Source organism: Schistocerca piceifrons, chromosome X, assembly GCF_021461385.2.
Source record: "Schistocerca piceifrons isolate TAMUIC-IGC-003096 chromosome X, iqSchPice1.1, whole genome shotgun sequence".
Classification (NCBI taxonomy): domain Eukaryota; kingdom Metazoa; phylum Arthropoda; class Insecta; order Orthoptera; family Acrididae; genus Schistocerca; species Schistocerca piceifrons.
In genome coordinates this window covers 431,952,311-431,971,594 of record NC_060149.1, presented here as the reverse complement: position 1 = coordinate 431,971,594, position 19,284 = coordinate 431,952,311, and the positions used below count along the sequence as shown (strand labels likewise).

Below are 19,284 nucleotides of genomic sequence, written 5' to 3'. Positions count from 1 at the left end.
AGAGGCGAGAGAAACAGCACTTCGTTTGTACTTGTGTTTCATTATTTAACTAATTAAATGTTGTATACACTTACTGAGAACTATGTAGTACGAAAAAGTAACCTGAAAAATAATTTTAAACAGATGAATTTATTTAAATTTAATGAAATAAAAGGAATGGGTCTATTATGATGAAAGCAATGTAGGTGTACTGAAGTGAGATGATATCACAGCACAAGTATTGAAAGAGCGATATGACGAAAAGGACTTGACAGTTGACAATTTATACCAAACAAGGACACAAAACCAGTCTAAATTTCCTATTGACACGACTTATTCAACCTTAACTCTATTACATCTATTGGTGTGGATGAATGGAAACTAATCTCTTCCATTTTGGGGGACAAAATAAATGTTTAACTGTGATTTTTGCAAGAGTTTCGTTAAGTTTGTAATGTATAATTTTCAGTATCGACGCTTCCCATACTGGTGTTGGTTAGCCATCTGTATTTCAGATAATCGCTGATGCCATTCACGTCTCACAACAGAAAGTAGAAGTTTCTTGTACGACCAATTTCAACTTTAAAAACAATTTCTCATACAATGGGACTAAAGATCACCTGTTTTATGAATAGCATCCCCTCCCTTCCAAATAGCGAGCTGGCCATCGAAAGGAAGTTAACACTGCAAAGAAATGCAACGATGTCTCGTATAGCATATATGTGGTTCATCAGCTCTCCCTAACTCATTATGCTTTGCATACCTGGTAAATCTGAGCGTCTCATACAGTCGAGGTAACTACTTAAAGTAAGCAGCTTCCATTTCCACAGACGGGGTTAGTTCCATTAGTAACTTACATACGTAAATATCTAACTTTGAGACCGTAATTTATGACAGCACGTGTCAGCAAATGCTTTAGGTTATGTCACACACTCTTCACCTTCTATCTACTTAAAAACACTAAAAATCGTCATTGTAAGAAAAGTTAACTATTCACCATGAAAGTCAAAGTGTACATCGAAAAATTACTTTCGGCCGATTTTTCGTACCAGAATTTATAGCTTGTAATTCATGTAGTCTGTTGGTTGATGTAATTGTCTGGCAATATGTAACAGATACAGAAATAGCGAAACACATTATGCATCCATGGATCACGATTCTAACGCCAGAGAAGAAAGCTAGTATGCTTATTGCAGCGTGTCCACATAAAATATCACGCTTCTACAATTATTAACGACTCATATACAAGTACAAATGAAATGGTTCACAATATATAAAACCAATTTGTCGGTTTAAATATGCTATTTATGTCATACTTAAAATAAAGCAATAATTTCAGGTAAGTCTAGTTTCTGTATTACAGTTCATTCTTTACACAATATTTCGATATTTGTAAACAAATAGCAGTACCCGAGGAATTTAGCTACTATTTTGTTGTAATAGCCACGTGCAAATCCACCATCAGTTACGTGGCAGTGAGAACTAAACATGTCTATGATACTAGTCATATTTCACGTCTGTGTTACTTAGTGCACGTGATTTCTACGGAAGCAGAACCTTAATAATGCGAAAATAGTTGTACAACACTTGTGAAACAATAATATATTGAGGATTACAGCCTATTTCAATTATACATTTCTTGTGCGTAACCGTCCGTGATTTTAGTTTGAAAATATATTGCGACAGAAAGAAAGATTAAGAGGTAACCGTTACAGAGATGTCAGAATACTAACTCTCCGGGTGACAGATGAATAATATCTTTGTTGGCAATTGAGGAATGAAAATTATACGGCAAAAATTACAGAAATATGTTACAAGTTGGTAACTTATTGACGAAAATTTGATTAAAGTAGACATTACTTTATATGGCCACAAAATTGCTGTAACAGGAGTCTATGCAATAAGTTAATATCAACCAAATCGTAACAAAGATGTCTTTAACAAACTGGATGGCGTAGCGGAGAGGAAAATAGGAAATAAAAGAAAAGTGATTATTGCTGAAGATTTCAATAGTAGAACAAGGAGACAAGTGAGAAATTAAGTAGTAGGACCATATAGAGAAAATGCAGTAAATGATAATGACATAAAATTAATTAACGCATCTGAATAAAATTCTCTATAAATTTTAAACGGTTTTTGTCTGCATTAAGACAGTCATAAATATACGCGGCTTCAGAATACACTTCAATTAAAATCATTAATCGATTACACAATAATTAGGCAAAAACAGCCTTAAAAACACAAGACGTCAGAGAATACAGAAGAGTGATCCATAGTGAGCATTAAATTGTGTTTACAGGTGTATATATGACAAGTAAAGAAGAGATTGTTGATAGTGATGAAGACTTCAAAACTGAAACAAAACTTCAAAAGTATATTGTAAATAGCCTAAAGAATGAAAGTACAATATTTATTCGGAGAAAAATTAGTGAAAGATTAACTCGAACAAATAGTCCACAAACAGAATATAAATACAATGTTAATAGTTTACACATGAAGCCAAAGAAGTTCTAGATAAACCAATTAATTGCAAGAGAACAAAATCATTATGTTATTTTGATTCAAATGTAGAGAAAGAAGTTACAAGTATAGAAATAAAAATATTTAAAATGGTTACAATACAAAATATTCAGGACAAACTAGAATCAATAGTGCAAAAAACGAAAACTAGAAAAATGGCGAAAGAAGTGAGACTTGTGAACAGGCTTAAAAGAAAAGTGGACCTTTTTGGGGGAAGAAGCAGCTCAGAAGCATGGAGGATATTGATAATATTGATGAAATCTCTAAAGAAAGACGAAATTAATTGTGTTAGTATAAGAGTTGGGAAATGTTTTGGGAATTATTGACAGAAAATAGGGAAGAACTTTTGGATACAATTAATAACGAAACAGAGATAACAGAAAATAATGAGAGCTTTTCTTTGAACACAGAAACAGTAAAAGATTTAATAAAAAGTTCAAAGAATGAGAAGCTATAGGAACTGAAGGAACCCTAACTGAACTGTTGAAATATGGCATTGATAAATTATGTGATGCTTGAGAAACATTTTTGAAAAATGTTTAAGTGGTGAAGATGTCCCAAAAGACTGTAAAGTACGATTTATTCAGTTTGTAAGTAATGAAAAAGAATATGAATAAGAATCACATAGGAATAACGGTGGCAAATACATTTAGCAGAATTTATGGTAGAATTATTAAGCATTCTTAAACGAGGAATTTAAGAAAATCGAGGCTGAAGAACAAGTTGACTTCAGGGCAGGAAAATCAGCTGTACACCATATACTTTGTTTGCAAAAACGTACTTGACAAAGTTTTCGAAGTCAGCCCTTTCACTTGGTATTTGTAGACATAGAAAAAGGCTATGACAATATACCTTCGTGCATATGGTGAAAAGTTTTAAAATAATATAATATTAATACTATAATAGATAAAGGCAATCCAGAATATTTATGGACACTACTGTAGTCAGGGGCGCAGCGCATCACCAACAATTTATAAAATAGATACAGAAAAAGAGTTTGGAAACTTGAAAGAAAAAATATAGAAACATGCGAATCACAATACGTTATAGTAGTATGTATCCTATATATTCCCTACAATTTGTTGATGACCAGCTAATTTTGTCACAAGTGGAAGACGACGTTGAATTAATTGACAATAAGAAATGGGGTCATCAGGTCAACATTAATAAAACAAAATATATGGTAAAAGGAAGATCAGATCAAGATATTACACTGGAACAAGGGATGGGAACGATTACTCATGCTGAAGATTACAAATATCTGTGAGTAAAACTCATGCAAGATGGTAATCAAGGTACGGAAATTAATTGAAGAACTAATGCAGAGAAGTTTACTATCGTAATATTAAATTTTATTGTACTCGATCAACATATTAGAAAGAAGAGAAAAATCTTCAAAGCAATTATTAGAAGCATTATGACATATGAACCAGAAGTATGGAGAGTTAAACCCCAATTAACGAGTAGACTGATGGAAACTGAGATGGATTATAGGAGACAGTCTCAAACGATAAGCAGGAGACAAAGGGTCAGAAATGAAATCAAGACTGTCCCAAGATCAATTATTGATTTTCTGGAAGAAAGATATGGTGCAGACATACGAAAAGGATGTCAGAGGAGAGACTGCTACGATGGGTCATGGAATTTGAACCACCAAGAAGGAAGGAAAGGAGGGACCCCACCATCCACATGGATACAAGGAATTCAGACATTAATTAGAAGAAGAAAATTTATGGACACACACGGGTACAGATGGAGAATTAAAATTAAATTTGATATATAATCTTGGGTTATCGAGAAATTTAAATACATTGTAAAACTTGGAATGACAACAATCTTTGCTCGGGAACTCTCCTGGACTCATACCAGGAAACAGTGAACATCTAAATCACAACGGCAGGACTAGGATGAAATAAGGCTCCTTGTGAATGAAGACTGTTTTATCTTAAGTATACTGGGTGTATTCCTGATTACGTACTCTCAAGTACGATCGATAAGCACAAAACTAGTGAAACAAGAACGATATGGAAGGCTTAGTAAGTCTTGCACCAACAGACGAAGATTCCAATGATACTTTTGAGTATCTATCACCAAACATTTTCAGTTAACACGTGCCCAGGCATAATTAACGGTTACTCGACACACAAGTTAGATGGAGCGATGTTCATTATACTCCGGAGATAACAATTCTTTGAATATTAAAAAAAATTCACATTGTTGTTGTTGGTTACATCAAGGCCCATCATGATGTGTGATCGTGTCGCTTTGTACAAGATGTCCTCTACCTGCCTCAGTGCGATTGGCCAATCTGATCCTTGTCTACTGTTTTCGTAGAGTATTTAAGACCCCTGACAAGAGCTTTTCTTGCCTGCGACCTTGACAACGATTCAAGAATTAACCGAATGTAGCAGACCGTCTATGGCTATCCAGATTGAATCACACATGCGATTACCACGGTTTCGGTCCTCTGAAAAAGGCCTTAAGGGATCGACGATTGCTGTCAGACGATGATATACAGCAGGCAGTTACGGACTTCTTCGCGCAGCAGGACACGGTGGTTTACCAAACGAGTATCTCCACCCTGGTGCTTCGGTGGGGTGACTACCTCAATGCTGACGGCGATTTTACCTGACTGGCTTGCTGATTCTTGACTGTACGGCCTCCGAATGGAAACCTTTTGATCATTCCCTATACAATGTTTACATGGAGTATGCTAGTGTAAGTACGGCATATTTTTTATGCCTCATCGTTAGAGGATGTGGAATAAATCACAGTACAAGCACTGGAGAAGCTTGTGCTGGACCTTCGTAAATATTTCGTAGTGCCTTGAAGCTATTTTTAAGAATTTATTTACAAGTTACTATATGCGGATATTTATTGTGACCAGGCTTACATAACGCTCTTCGGTAAACCACAAACGAAATATCGTCGGAAGAGAGAATTGCAGTTTATTAATTACGCGTTGCGCTGATCGTTATACGTTTTGCCACATTCTCAACGAATGTCTGCTATCCAGGCTGTTCGTCCAAAGTCACGGAAACAATACCGAGTCGTTTCTCTGGCTTCAGAAAGAGGTGCGGGAAACAATGTATTACATCCCCTCCGCTGGTGTTTGGACTGTCCGAATTTCATCTACATCTACATCTACATCTATACTCCGCAAGCCACCCAACGGTGTGTGGCGGAGGGCACTTTACGTGCCACTGTCATTACCTCCCTTTCCTGTTCCAGTCGCGTATGGTTCGCGGGAAGAACGACTGTCTGAAAGCCTCCGTGCGCGCTCTAATCTCTCTAATTTTACATTCGTGATCTCCTCGGGAGGTATAAGTAGGGGGAAGCAATATATTCGATACCTCATCCAGAAACGCACCCTCTTGAAACCTGGCGAGCAAGCTACACCGCGATGCAGAGCGCCTCTCTTGCAGAGTCTGCCACTTGAGTTTGTTAAACATCTCCGTAACGCTATCACGGTTACCAAATAACCCTGTGACGAAACGCTCTTCTTTGGATCTTCTCTATCTCCTCCGTCAACCCGATCTGGTACAGATCCCACACTGATGAGCAATACTCAAGTATAGGTCGAACGAGTGTTTTGAACGCCACCTCCTTTGTTGATGGACTACATTTTCTAAGGACTCTCCCAATGAATCTCAACCTGGTACCCGCCTTACCAACAATTAATTTTATATGATCGTTCCACTTCAAATCGTTCCGCACGCATACTCCCAGATATTTTACAGTAGTAACTGCTACCAGTGTTTGTTCCGCTATCATATAATCATACAATAAAGGATCCTTCTTTCTATGTATTCGCAATACATTACATTTGTCTATGATAAGGGTCAGTTGCCACTCCCTGCACCAAGTGCCTATCCGCTGCAGATCTTCCTGCATTTCGCTACAATTTTCTAATGCTGCAACTTCTCTGTATACTACAGCATCATCCGCGAAAAGCCGCATGGGACTTCCGACACTATCTACTAGGTCATTTATATATATTGTGAAAAGCAATGGTCCCATAACACTACCCTGTGGCACGCCAGAGGTTACTTTAACGTCTGTTGACGTCTCTCCATTGATAACAACACGCTGTGTTCTGTTTGCTAAAAACTCTTCAATCCAGCCACACAGCTGGTCTGATATTCCGTAGGCTCTTTCTTTGTTCATCAGGCGACAGTGCGGAACTGTATCGAACGCCTTCCGGAAGTCAAGAAAAATGGCATCTACCTGGTAGCCTGTATCTAATATTTTCTGTGTCTCATGAACAAATAAAGCGAGTTGGGTCTCACACGATCGCTGTTTCCGGAATCCATGTTGATTCCTACATAGTAGATGCTGGGTTTTTCAAAAACGACATGATACTCGAGCAAAAAACATGTTCTAAAATTCTACAACAGATCGACGTCAGATATATAGGTCTATAGTTTTGCGCATCTGCTCGACGACCCTTCTTGAAGACTGGGACTACCTGTACTCTTTTCCAATCATTTGGAACCTTCCGTTCCTCTAGAGACTTGCGGTAAACGGCTGTTCGAAGGGGGGCAAGTTCTTTCGCGTACTCTGTGTAGAATCGAATTGGTATCCCGTCAGGTCCAGTGGACATTCCTCTGTTGAGTGATTCCAGTTGCTTTTCTATTCCTTGGACACTTATTTCGATGTCACCCATTTTTTCGTTTGTGCGAGGATTTAGAGAAGGAACTGCAGTGCGGTCTTCCTCTGTGAAACAGCTTTGGAAAAAGGTGTTTAGTATTTCAGCTTTACGCGTGTCATCCTCTGTTTCAATGCCATCATCATCCCGGAGTGTCTGGATATGCTGTTTCGAGCCACTTACTGATTTAACGTAAGACCAAACTTCCTAGGATTTTCTGTCAGGTCGGTACATAGAATTTTACTTTCGAATTCACTGAACGCTTCACGCATAGCCCTCCTTACGCTAACTTTGACATCGTTTAGCTTCTGTTTGTCTGAGAGGTTTTGGCTGCGTTTAAACTTGTAGTGAAGCTCTCTTTGCTTTCGCAATAGTTTCCTAACTTTGTTGTTGTACCATGGTGGGTTTTTCTCGTCCCTCACAGTTTTACTCGGCACGTACCTGTCTAAAACGCATTTTACGATTGCCTTGAACTTTTTCCTTAAACACTCAACATTGTCAGTGTCGGAACAGAAATTTTCGTTTTGATCTGTTAGGTAGTCTGAAATCTGCCTTCTATTACTCTTGCTAAACAGATAATCCTTCCTCCCTTTTTTTATATTCCTATTTACTTCCATATTCAGGGATGCTGCAACGGCTTTATGATCACTGATTCCCTGTTCTGTACATACAGAGTCGAAAAGTTCGGGTCTGTTTGTTATCAGTAGGTCCAAGATGTTATCTCCACGAGTCGGTTCTCTGTTTAATTGCTCGAGGTAATTTTCGGATAGTGCACCCAGTATAATGTCACTCGATGCTCTGTCCCTACCACCCGTCCTAAACATCTGAGTGCCCCAGTCTATATCTGGTAAATTGAAGTCTCCACCTAAGACTATAACATGCTGAGAAAATTTATGTGAAATGTATTCCAAATTTTCTCTCAGTTGTTCTGCCACTAATGCTGCTGAGTCGGGAGGTCGGTAAAAGGAGCCAATTATTAACCTAGCTCGGTTGTTGAGTGTAACCTCCACCCATAATAATTCACAGGAACTATCCACTTCTATTTCACTACAGGATAAACTACTACTAACAGCGACGAACACTCCACCACCGGTTGCATGCAATCTATCCTTTCTAAACACCGTCTGTACCTTCGTAAAAATTTCGGCAGAATTTATCTCTGGCTTCAACCAGCTTTCTGTACCTATAACTATTTCGGCTTCGGTGCTTTCTATCAGCGCTTGAAGTTCCGGTACTTTACCAGTTACAGATTTCTATTCTGCACCTAGACTTTTTTCTTCCAGCATTTATCCGCCCTATGGCGGGGGCCGCTAATTCTTGATTTGCCTACTGTCTGATTTAATTGTGTGGCCGAATGTCTTTCGTGTCAACTCGGATCGCAGGTAAATCAAGAGAAGATATCTTTTACTCCACCTGTATGAAACGTATTGATTTTGTTGTGTTTCTTGTATTTCAGCTCATTATGTGTAGTGTTTTATGCAGTAAAGTTCGAAAACTATCGCTGCGTTTGCTAGAGAGAACGAGGGAAATAAAATGGAAATGCCGTGTGGTTAGGGCCTCCCGTCGGGTAGACCGTTCGCCTGGTGCAAGTCGACTACGGCGACTAGCGTGTCGTTGGGGATGAAACGATGATAATTAGGACAACACAACACCCAGTCCCTGAGCGGAGAAAATCTCCGACCCAGCCGGCAATCGAACCCGGGTCGTTAGGTATGACATTCCGTCGCGCTGACCACTTTTTTTTTAATCTCATTTTTTTCGCTTTCGTTCGTTGCATCTGCTCGGGGCGGACGTCGTAAGACATCCATTTAAGTTCGTTGTTGATCGATTAACTCAGTTTTTAGGAATGAGGTTTTCACTCTGCAGCGGAGTGTGCGCTGATATGAAACATCCTGGCAGATTAAAACTGTGTGCCCGACCGGGACTCGAACTCGAGACCTTTGCCTTCCGCGGGCAAGTGCTCTACCATCTGAGCTACCGAAGCACGACTCACGCCCGGTCCTCATGGCTAAGCCATGTCTCCGCAGTATCCTTTCTTTCAGGAGTGCTAGTTCTGCAAGGTCGCAGGAGAGCTTCTGTAAAGTTTGGAAGGTAGGAGACGAGATACTGGCAGAAGTGAAGCTGTGAGGACCGGGCGTGAGTCGTGCTTCGGTAGCTCAGATGGTGCACTTGCCCGCGAAAGGCAAAGGTCCCGAGTTCGAGTCTCGGTCGGGCACACAGTTTTAATCTGCCAGGAAGTTTCAACTCAGTTTTTTTATTACAGAGGGCTGCTAACCCTCTGACCGAGCACGCTGAGCTACCGTGCCGGCAGCCACTCAGCTACCAGGGGCAGACACGTGGGAAATGAAACCACTGAAGCTGTATCAAGCTGGCCAGTGTACCAGGACTGTGGTAATTTTGAATTGGCACATGAATTCGATACTAGTGCGATCAATACTATACTCGTTTAGCTTTACGAGCAGGTGATGCTATGTTTTTAACTCATATAGAAGAAACTTCTATATGGGAATAGTATCTGTTTTAGGGTAACACTAGGTTATCCTCAATTTTTACATTGTGCCCACAGTTGCCACTCTTTACATTAAACTTCAACGGAATTATCACGACAAAGGCTGGTGACACTACATATTTAAATAACTGAAACTAGGTTTCAGTTACAAAGAAATGAAGTCCCAACCAATAAAGCAGTTTCAGTCCACATAGGGATCAAATTTCCTATGTCTACAATTATTGTCAGTCTGTAGGTAAGCTTTATAGGTACTTTAATATTTGCTACAGTATTTTTGTCCACAAAGTAGCAGGTTTGTAACTTTTTGTCGTAATTCTAGGTATCCATTTAATATTTTATGTATTTTATTCCCTGGTATCCAACGCACACATAAACTTGTATCGGAATTAATAGCGAAACCTGACACGCTTGAAAGTACTCAACAATACCAGGGCGTGCAGAAAAGTAATGCTTCCGAATTTTTTATGTAAAAAAATCTTACAGATTTTTAAATAAAACAAATGTTATTAACATTCTACACATTTATTCTTCATGTCTATACATTTATTTCTCAACATATTCATATTCACTCTGGCGACGAAAATACTTATCCAACCGAGAGACCAGTTTGTTGATACCGCCACTGTAGAATGTTTGACTTCGTTGACTGAGGCACAACTTTATCTCTGCTTGAACCGTTTCTGCGCTATCACACTGTAGCCCTCGAAGGTGTTCTTTAAATTTTTGGAGGTGCACCATGTGTCGACGAACTCTTCGAATTCGAAACTCAGATAGAGCGCGCTGTTTCTCACGCACCGACATGGTCACGTTACACACTTCCATGTTACTCGCTACAATTCGGAACCCTCTAGCGACAGGACTGCAAATTCGTAGACATGAAAAATAAAAATGTAGAATGTTAATAACGTTTGTTTTATTGAAAAATCTTTATGAGTTTCCACATAAAAATTCGGAGGCATTACTTTCCAGCACCCATCGTAGAAAAAAACTTCCTAGTAAACATGAGTCCGCAGACAAGTCGTATTCTAGATAAATGCGAATGTATGTATACGAACTACACTGATTTCAGTATGGAACATTGTTCTAGCTACAAGAAATGAATCTCAAGTCTAAACTTTTGGATTAAATCCTCATCCGATTGGGCTCAAATGTATCCCATAGCCTGCCGTAACAAGAAATAGAATAACATTTCAACACCTTACAAATTACTGTACCGCAGTACGTGTTAAAAGTGTTCCACGTGCCTCCCTCGCATTTGGACGACATATTGCACTCTGTTGTTTTTCTTTTTCAATTACTCCCGCACAGTTCCTAAACCTTGACAGAAATGTACAATTCACTGCTCAAGTTCTTCGAGCTTATTAAACGGGAGTGCTGTGCATTTCACCTTTGAGATGATCCCACACAGAAAAGTTCTTGGAATTGAGATCACGTCATCCTTAAGGTCAATGAACAAGCCCTGCTCGACTTGTCCATAACGGGCAATACTAGGACATTAGTTGTTTTTCATTATCGGCAAAAAGTGCCAGTGATCCATCATGCATGCAACATATTCCCGAACGTCGCGCAAGGGCGAATTGCTCAAGCAGTCCTGGAAGATCCCGCCGCAGAAAGCGAAGGTACCTTCGTCCATCAGGTTTTCTTGGAAAAATGTGTTGGTCTAATAATCCAAAAGTAATGCACCTAATCAAACATTCAATGAGAAACGTTTCCAGTACGGTGGCTAGTGAGCAGCACGTGACCTTACGTCAGATCTTACGCCCATTAGGTCGGGACATAATCGACAAATATACGTTTCAAATATATTTGTAGTAACTAGGAAAATAATTCATACTGAATTCGGAGGCAGGTCGTTACCACAATTCGTAACTGTCGCGCAACGGTTACTTGGCTCCTTTGTGGACCTATGTTTGTTGGAATGTTTTTGCTTCTGTTGTCATATGTTTTCACTCACCTCATTTTTTTGCTATGGACTGATACACCCTGTATGTACCAAAGAAAAATCAAAGATGATAAAAAAGGAAAACTTAGCAGGAGGTTATGACGTTGAATGTGCAAATTCGACATGACATTATAAAATTTTAGTTATTCTGTTTCCTATTTCCATCTTTAAAAGAAAGTTACAATTTTCCGTCAAGGGTCACAGTACTACCAGTTACGGTTATAAACGTTTATATACCATTGGACGACTGCTTAAGGGCTATGTAGTACAAACATGAGTTACTTTCGTAACGTATAGTTGTGCTATGCATTATTTATGTAAGAAAAATGTTTAAGTACATATACATTTAATTAGTTTTAAGGTCAGCTAGTTTTTCCATAGCTTGCAACTAATGAGGACGTAAATAAAGGGTGATCAGGGACTTCATTGTCCATTTGAGAGGTTGTTACGTGTAGTAGTGGTACCGATCGAGTGGCTTACCATCTGCAGTGTTGTGAGGTACTTCTTCCACCAGAGGTATTTCTGATACTGGGGACCCAGCGAAGCCAGCAAGTAGTACGAGTACATGATGATGTGCACGAAGCTGTTTATGAGACCCAAAAGCGTCCCGTGACCACCTGAAATACCAAAAAACCTTTAATACGAATTAAATAAGTATCATAATGTCATTTCTAAGTTGTTTTTCTAATACTATATTCTACGCAGACTGGTAAAATTAACTTAAAATTTCTTCAAGAGGATTTTGTGACGAGCAAGATAATTTCAAGAATTTATGAAGAAACAGAACAGTTTTTTGCAACACAGCACGATACCAGTGTGGGCGAAACATATTTTAGCTTTTACCACCACACTAAAGTACCTTTAAGTCTTCCTTGATAATTTCAAACATCTCTGACTTGAAATAATGATTTTCTCATCAAATGAAGCAGCTGTGTGTTTTCCATCCTTTGATTTCATTGGCATGTGAACCTATCAGGCGTAATCTCTCCAGTTAGCTTCATGTTTTGAAAGGAAAATAATTCATACATTTCAGATTTTTATACCATATCTGAGAGAGCTGTCCACTGGTGTACTGCCGGTTCACAGTCTACAGTGGGCGCTATCAACCGGCAATACACCCGTAGGGTGGTGGCTCTACTAAAACGCCGTGAGAAACTGATGAAAGTCACTAACACAACAGTTTGTATAATTTTAACAGACTGGCCTGCCGAGGCAAATAATTTAAACTGCACGCATGCACTGGCAGTTCCATATGTTCGATGCTTCACCTACAAGGAGTTCGTCTCCCAACGATACTTTAACGAAAGTAAAAAACAAGGAGGTCACGTCGTTAAAAATACTCTAAGTACACATTTTATCCAAATATGAGACCATCTGTCAGGAATACTTGACTCCTAAGAATTCCCACGTAGTTTCAGAAGTGAGAGAGGCGACACATTTGAATTCTAGATGTTATGGGTTATCTCGTATAAATAAAATGGCGTGCTTACGCCAGAATTTATTTAAATTACCAGCATCTAAATTGCTACTGTGCTGTCGAAAGAAAAGGCATGATACGTATCAGAATCAGTGGATGATCATTTGTTCTCCACGTGCCTGGCTTGTACTTCATGGTAATTTTACTTAGCAATGACCTGTACATTTCCTCACCGACGTGACGTACCATGGTTCACACTCGAGTCCATGCAATAGATGAACAATTTGCCTACTAGCTCATAAGTAGTGAAAATATGTATGCACGTGTAAACTAGTACCTATAGACGACCGTTTAATATTTGTTTGGCTATTCCAGTCATTCGAAAGACCCGACACCAATTTCTAAACGAAGTGGAAATTTTCATGTTGCTCCTGAGCTCTTGAGTTTGTCAATGGCGCTAATTAAAAAATATATGGAACATTCAATATGATATTGGCATAATGTAACCAACTAGGATTAGAGTCTGTTCTGAAACTAATATTTCTTAGGGTCTAATTTCGCAAATTTGGGTTCGACTTTAGTCTGTTAGTTTATAACATTTTGGAATGATTATATAAATTCCCTGAAGAATAAAGGTATGTAACAGTACACGCAGACCAGTGCTCGTTAGCATCAGTAATATGGTGTGAACATTTACTCTGGCCTACATAAGGCTGTAGCCTCTCATCGCAAGATTTAAACCCCGTGTTGTAACGCGATGTTTGTTTACCAACCTGGGAGGAAGCGGCAGCCGATCCACGCGCAAACAGGCATCAGCGTATGATGCCACAGGTGCAGGTACGACACCTGGTTGTTCTTCTTGCGCAGCACGAAGAACACCTGCAACACGCCTGCAGTCACTCTCCTGCCTCTTTCTGCCCTTATTTACTTATTGAGTACACGATACTATAGGTGTGTCAAATCTATAGATTGCATAAAACTGTTTCAGCCCTTCCAATTAACATACCTTCGCTGCATGTCTCATAATAACATTCACATCAGGAATTTTCAGATAGTGATTGTCCTAGTACTCTCTGTCTCGCTATGTGTAATTTACTTTGAGAAACGAATCAAGTATTTTAGTAACCTTATTAAAGACTTTTTATAGTTACGGGTTGTTTGGAAGAGGAGATCAAACAGCGAGGTCATCGGTCTCATCGGGTTAGGGAAGAACGGGGAAGGAAGTCGGCCGTGCCCTTTCAAAGGAACCATCCTGGCATTTGCCTGGAGCGATTTAGGGAGGAGGAGGAGATTAGTGTTTAACGTCCCGTCGACAACGAGGTCATTAGAGACGGAGCACAAGCCCGGGTTAGGGAAGGATGGGGAAGGAAATTGGCCGTGCCCTTTCAAAGGAACCATCCCGGCATTTGCCTGAAGTGATCTAGGGAAATCACGGAAAACCTAAATCAGGATGGCCGGACACGGGATTGAACCGTCGTCCTCCCGAATGCGAGTCCAGTGTGCTAACCACTGCGCCACCTCGCTCGGTAGCGATTTAGGGAAATCACGGAAAACCTAAATCAGGATGGCCGGGCACGAGAGACTTTCTATAGTATTACGCAAGTAGATGCATACAGTCTGATGAAATGTGAGTTTTGTTCGACGCAGAAATAAAAATCCACTATTCTGAAAAGGTAATCAAAATTTACCCCTCAATCCCTGCTATTTATTTTCGTAGTTTACTGATATGAGGACATTAACTACAATTATCTCAGAATCTTTACTCATACACTTTGTAAGAAAATATCACGCTGTTTTTATGCATCCCAATCAATCGCTACTCCAGAACCAGTAATTACGCAAATAGTTTCGTGAACAATTTGCTGCAGCGATCACATTCTTATTCAAAACCTTTGTTCATTTTTACTGTCTAATGAAATCGCATTCCGTTTTTTCTTGTGAAATAGCTAATTCCCATTTTTATATTCACAATGGAATGCTATGGAAATGGCCAGAATTCTATTTGATGAGCAGATACAGCAAGCTGAGGCGGCCCTTGACGTCCTGTTCATTGTCCCACTATTTGTTTGCGTCCTTTTGATTAGGTTGGTTCGAATCCTGCCTCGGGCATGGATGTGTGTGATGTCCTTAGGTTAGTTAGGTTTAAGTAGTTCTAAGTTCTAGGGGACAGATGACCACAGATGTTAAGTCCCATAGTGCTCAGAGCCATTTGAACCATTAGATTAGGTTGGACACATTGTCAGTCTTTTGGGTCCGTTGGTTAAATATGTTGTGTTATTCAGATTCTCTGCCTTGACACTGATGTTTGCCTTGAATTGGTTGGTGTACTTCAAACAACGGAACCAGTAAGAGCGATGAAAAATATTGCACTTTTCAAAATAGTATCTGCTTCAGTCCAGAAAATTTCAGTGAAACGTGTGCTCCGTAAATTGGATGGCTTATGATTGAAGTGAGTGTGTGTGTGTGTGTGTAATGTTAGAAATGGTTCAAATAGCTCTGAGCACTATGGGACTTAACATCTATGGTCATCAGTCCCCTACAACTTAGAACTACTTAAACCTAACTAACCTAAGGACAGCACACAACACCCAGTCATCACGAGGCAGAGAAAATCCCTGACCCCGGGGGGAATCGAACCCGGGAACCCGGGCGTGGGAAGCGAGAACGCTACCGCACGACCACGAGCTGCGGACGTAATGTTAGATTTAGTTTTGAAATTTCGGTAACGACGTGGTACAGCAACCTGGATTGTTACTGTGGAACAGCATGAATTAATAATGTAGATACCCTCCGATATAAAGGGGCAATCAATTGAAAACAAGAGAGACAAAAAATGTAAGTGAACAGTTTACAGTTTATTATTTTAAAAGTAATTGCCGTAACAGTTAATACATTTTCTCATTCTGAGACAAGACGATCAGTGCCTTCGTGGAAAAATGATTGCGATTGCCTACGGAACCATGATACTGTCCAGGCGTGTACCTCTTCGTCTGAAGCAAATTGACGGCCACATAGTCTTTTTTCAGGACTCCAAAAGGATTGAAATAGATAGGGGAGAGATCGGGACTGTGCGGGGGATGCGTAAGAACTTACCAGTGAAACTTCTGCTCACATGTTGCTAAGAAGGGAGCCGTACGAACTTCCCCTCACCGATTTGATTCATATTGACAGGTTGTGTAGGGCACGACTAAGGCTTCAACATACGTAAACACGACCTAACTCTGAACCATTTTCGAGAAAATCGTGTTTGAACATTTTACCCGTTCATTACACACTTCGCACGGTCGCTAGTAATCAAGGACACCACAGTCAAGAGAGTAACGCTTAGTTTCGTATTCTCCAGGTCTGTGGATGGAATTTCGCTTCCGGTACTCTTTTTTTATTTAATTTCCATGTAATTCTTGCAACAGATATGCGTGGTAGGCCGCTAAATTGTGCGATGACCGAGCATTGCTTACTAATGTAACCCAAGTTTGTTTTGCAATAGACACATTGAAAAACAGCATGCATATGCAAAAATCCTGCGTTCATTATAAGTGCCGTAGGTAGAAATAACTATTGTTTTCTGTGTTTCTATGATCAGTATCATCGTGATTCGTGTGGTGTTCCATAGGTTACACATCATACTTGCCACAAATGCGGATGAAATAATATAGATAAAATTAAATGGGAGAAAAAGTGCAGCCAGGGATATTCGTTTCATGGACCTCGCTCTCCTGAGACTAACAGCGTAACATGCTCTTTTTTGTTTTTCTTATTTTTTCGTTACCTACTTTTATATTTGTTTTTTATTTTTTTATTTACTTTAATTTTATGTTCGAAGTTTATTTCACACCTTTCACAAGTAACCACATAAAAACATTACAAAATGCCATAAAAGGCAGAAAATTGGGACAAAATAATTAGAGACGCGCTCCTGTAATATGCATAATATGCATTAAATGAAATGGGCAAATATTGTTTGACAACACCGTCTTGAGCTGTGTTGCCATTAGTAGGGCCAAGGCTCTATAGTCACTATTAAGCATGGTGAGCGGTCATTACTGATCCACACTGTGACCTTCAGCCCTTTTCGTTTTCGGGCGAAAGCAGGATTCAACAAAGACAGGCGGTACGTATGTGTCAGGCAGCATGAGATTGTACATTGTTATCCATCGGGGCATAACAGGCGAAGTCTTTCCAAATGGTTCAAATGGCTCTGAGCACTATGGGACTCAACTGCTGTGGTCATCAGTCCCCTAGAACTTAGAACTACTTAAACCTAACTAACCTAAGGACATCACACACATCCATGCCCGAGGCAGGATTCGAACCTGCGACCGTAGCAGTCGCACGGTTCCGGACTGCGCGACTAGAAAGTCTTTCCAAAAATACTGATGCTATGACCCTTTGTGACATTAGATGCCGACCATCCGCGGTATGGAATACGACGATCAACGTACGGCAAAATCGTCGTTTTTGCGTATCACATGATTTCAAATCGAAACTGAAGAGTTTCCTCATGGGTCAAATGGCTCTGAGCACTATGCGACTTAACTTCTGAGGTCATCAGTCGCCTAGAACTTAGAACTAATTAAACCTAACTAACCTAAGGACATCACACACGTCCATGCCCGAGGCAGGATTCGAACCTGTGACCGTAGCGGTCGCTCGTCTCCAGACTGTAGCGCCTAGAACCGCACGGTCACTTCGGCCCCTCATGGGTCACTCCTCCTATTCTGCCGAGGAGTTCCTTGAAAAAGTAAGCGGATTCTTGTTATATTGTTGACTGCGTTTACTTAAACTTATGGATTATCTTCTTTCGGTTTCATAAACATTTTGTTTTTATCTGTTATTACCTTTATGTTGTAATTTCATGTACTGACACGTTCCATGACCTTGGAGATTTGCTCCTCAATTGGGTACAACGGAACTTGACTTGTATATAAATAAATAAAGTGGTGGACATCCCCCGTCACCACCGTCCAAGCATCTGGCCCTTATACTGTAAGTAGGCCTTCCAACCTGTGTCGCGTGAGAGTGTTGATGTGCGCCTTAGCACGGTTAACTTCGCCCTGCCGGTCAGGAGACGGGGCTTGCAATGACACTTCAAGAAGCATCGTGTAATAAAACTCCTTAGTGTCCCTGTGCTATTGTCTTTTATCTTGGCCTTACTTAATACGAGCCGGCCGATGTGGCCGAGCACTTCTAGGCGCTTCAGTCTGGAACCGCGCGACCGCTACGGTCACAGGTTCGATCCTGCCTCGGGCATGGATGTATGTGATGTCCTCAGGTTAGTTAGGTTTAAGTAGTTCTAAGTTATAGGGGACTGATGCCCTCAGATGTTAAGTCCCATAGTGCTCAGAGCCATCTGAACCATTTTACTTAATACGGTCAATACGGCACGCCGAGTGTCCTGTAAAAAATGTAAATCTTCTCTATTCCCTTTGATTTGTTCCTATGTGACGCCAAGCCGGTATATCACTTGTAGTTTCTTGCAGGTCCTGAAAGTGAGAGTTTGATTCTTCGGAGCTAGGAGGCAACTGAAGTCACAGCCGAGGCGAAAGTGGTCGTACCTGCCGGCAAAAAGAGGAGCAATACCTGCAGGATGAAACCGTGCTCTTTCCTTTCGCTGATCTGTGCTGGGAGGAGGGGGGGGGGGGGGGAGCGTAGATGTTGGTGAAGCGGGTCCCTTGAACAGTACTGCCAGACCCCGCGCAGATGGCAGAAAAGAGGGATCCGTTCCCGGTATTCCATCCCGTATTAGGACGAGTAAGGTGAGTTGCGCGCGAAATATTACTTCAGGGAGCGCGTCGAGCCGTACTTCTTGCACCAATAGGATATCAACTTCAGACGCATGTAATATATCAAGAAAGAGTTCAAATTCAAATGGCTCGAAGCACTATCGGACTTATTATCTGAGGTCATCAGTCCCATAGACTTATAACTACTTAAACCTGACTAACCTAAGGTCATCACACGTAGCCATGTCCGAGGCAGGATTCGAACTTGCGACCGTAACAGCAGCGCGGTTCCGGACTGAAGCGACTAGAACCGCTCGTCCACAGCAGCCGGCAAGAAAGAGTTGTAACTTCACCGTCAAACTAGCGATGTCGATAATGACAGTCCAAATTTTACAGGCTTGCGGTTTGGTGTCCGTCATTCGATTTCGAAATGGAGTAACGGGTGTATCCGCAAGGAGGACTCCCACGGTTTCCACGGCGTAACTACCTTCTTACGGACGTCCAATATCATCAGTCCACTGGCAGGGTGGGCACCACCACCATGGC

At 40.6% G+C, this 19,284-nt stretch overlaps 1 protein-coding gene across 1 annotated transcript in view; it reads right to left on the bottom strand.

Annotated features, from left to right (window-relative positions):
* Window positions 1-19,284, bottom strand: part of LOC124721855 (elongation of very long chain fatty acids protein AAEL008004) — a 142,601-nt gene that overhangs the window by 10,090 nt on the left and 113,227 nt on the right. The window contains exons 6-7 of the mRNA XM_047246989.1: window positions 13,789-13,894; window positions 12,079-12,215 (exon numbers count right to left, since the gene is read on the bottom strand). Coding sequence (XP_047102945.1) covers window positions 12,079-12,215; window positions 13,789-13,894 — 243 coding nt within the window. The remainder of the gene's footprint in view (window positions 1-12,078; window positions 12,216-13,788; window positions 13,895-19,284) is intronic.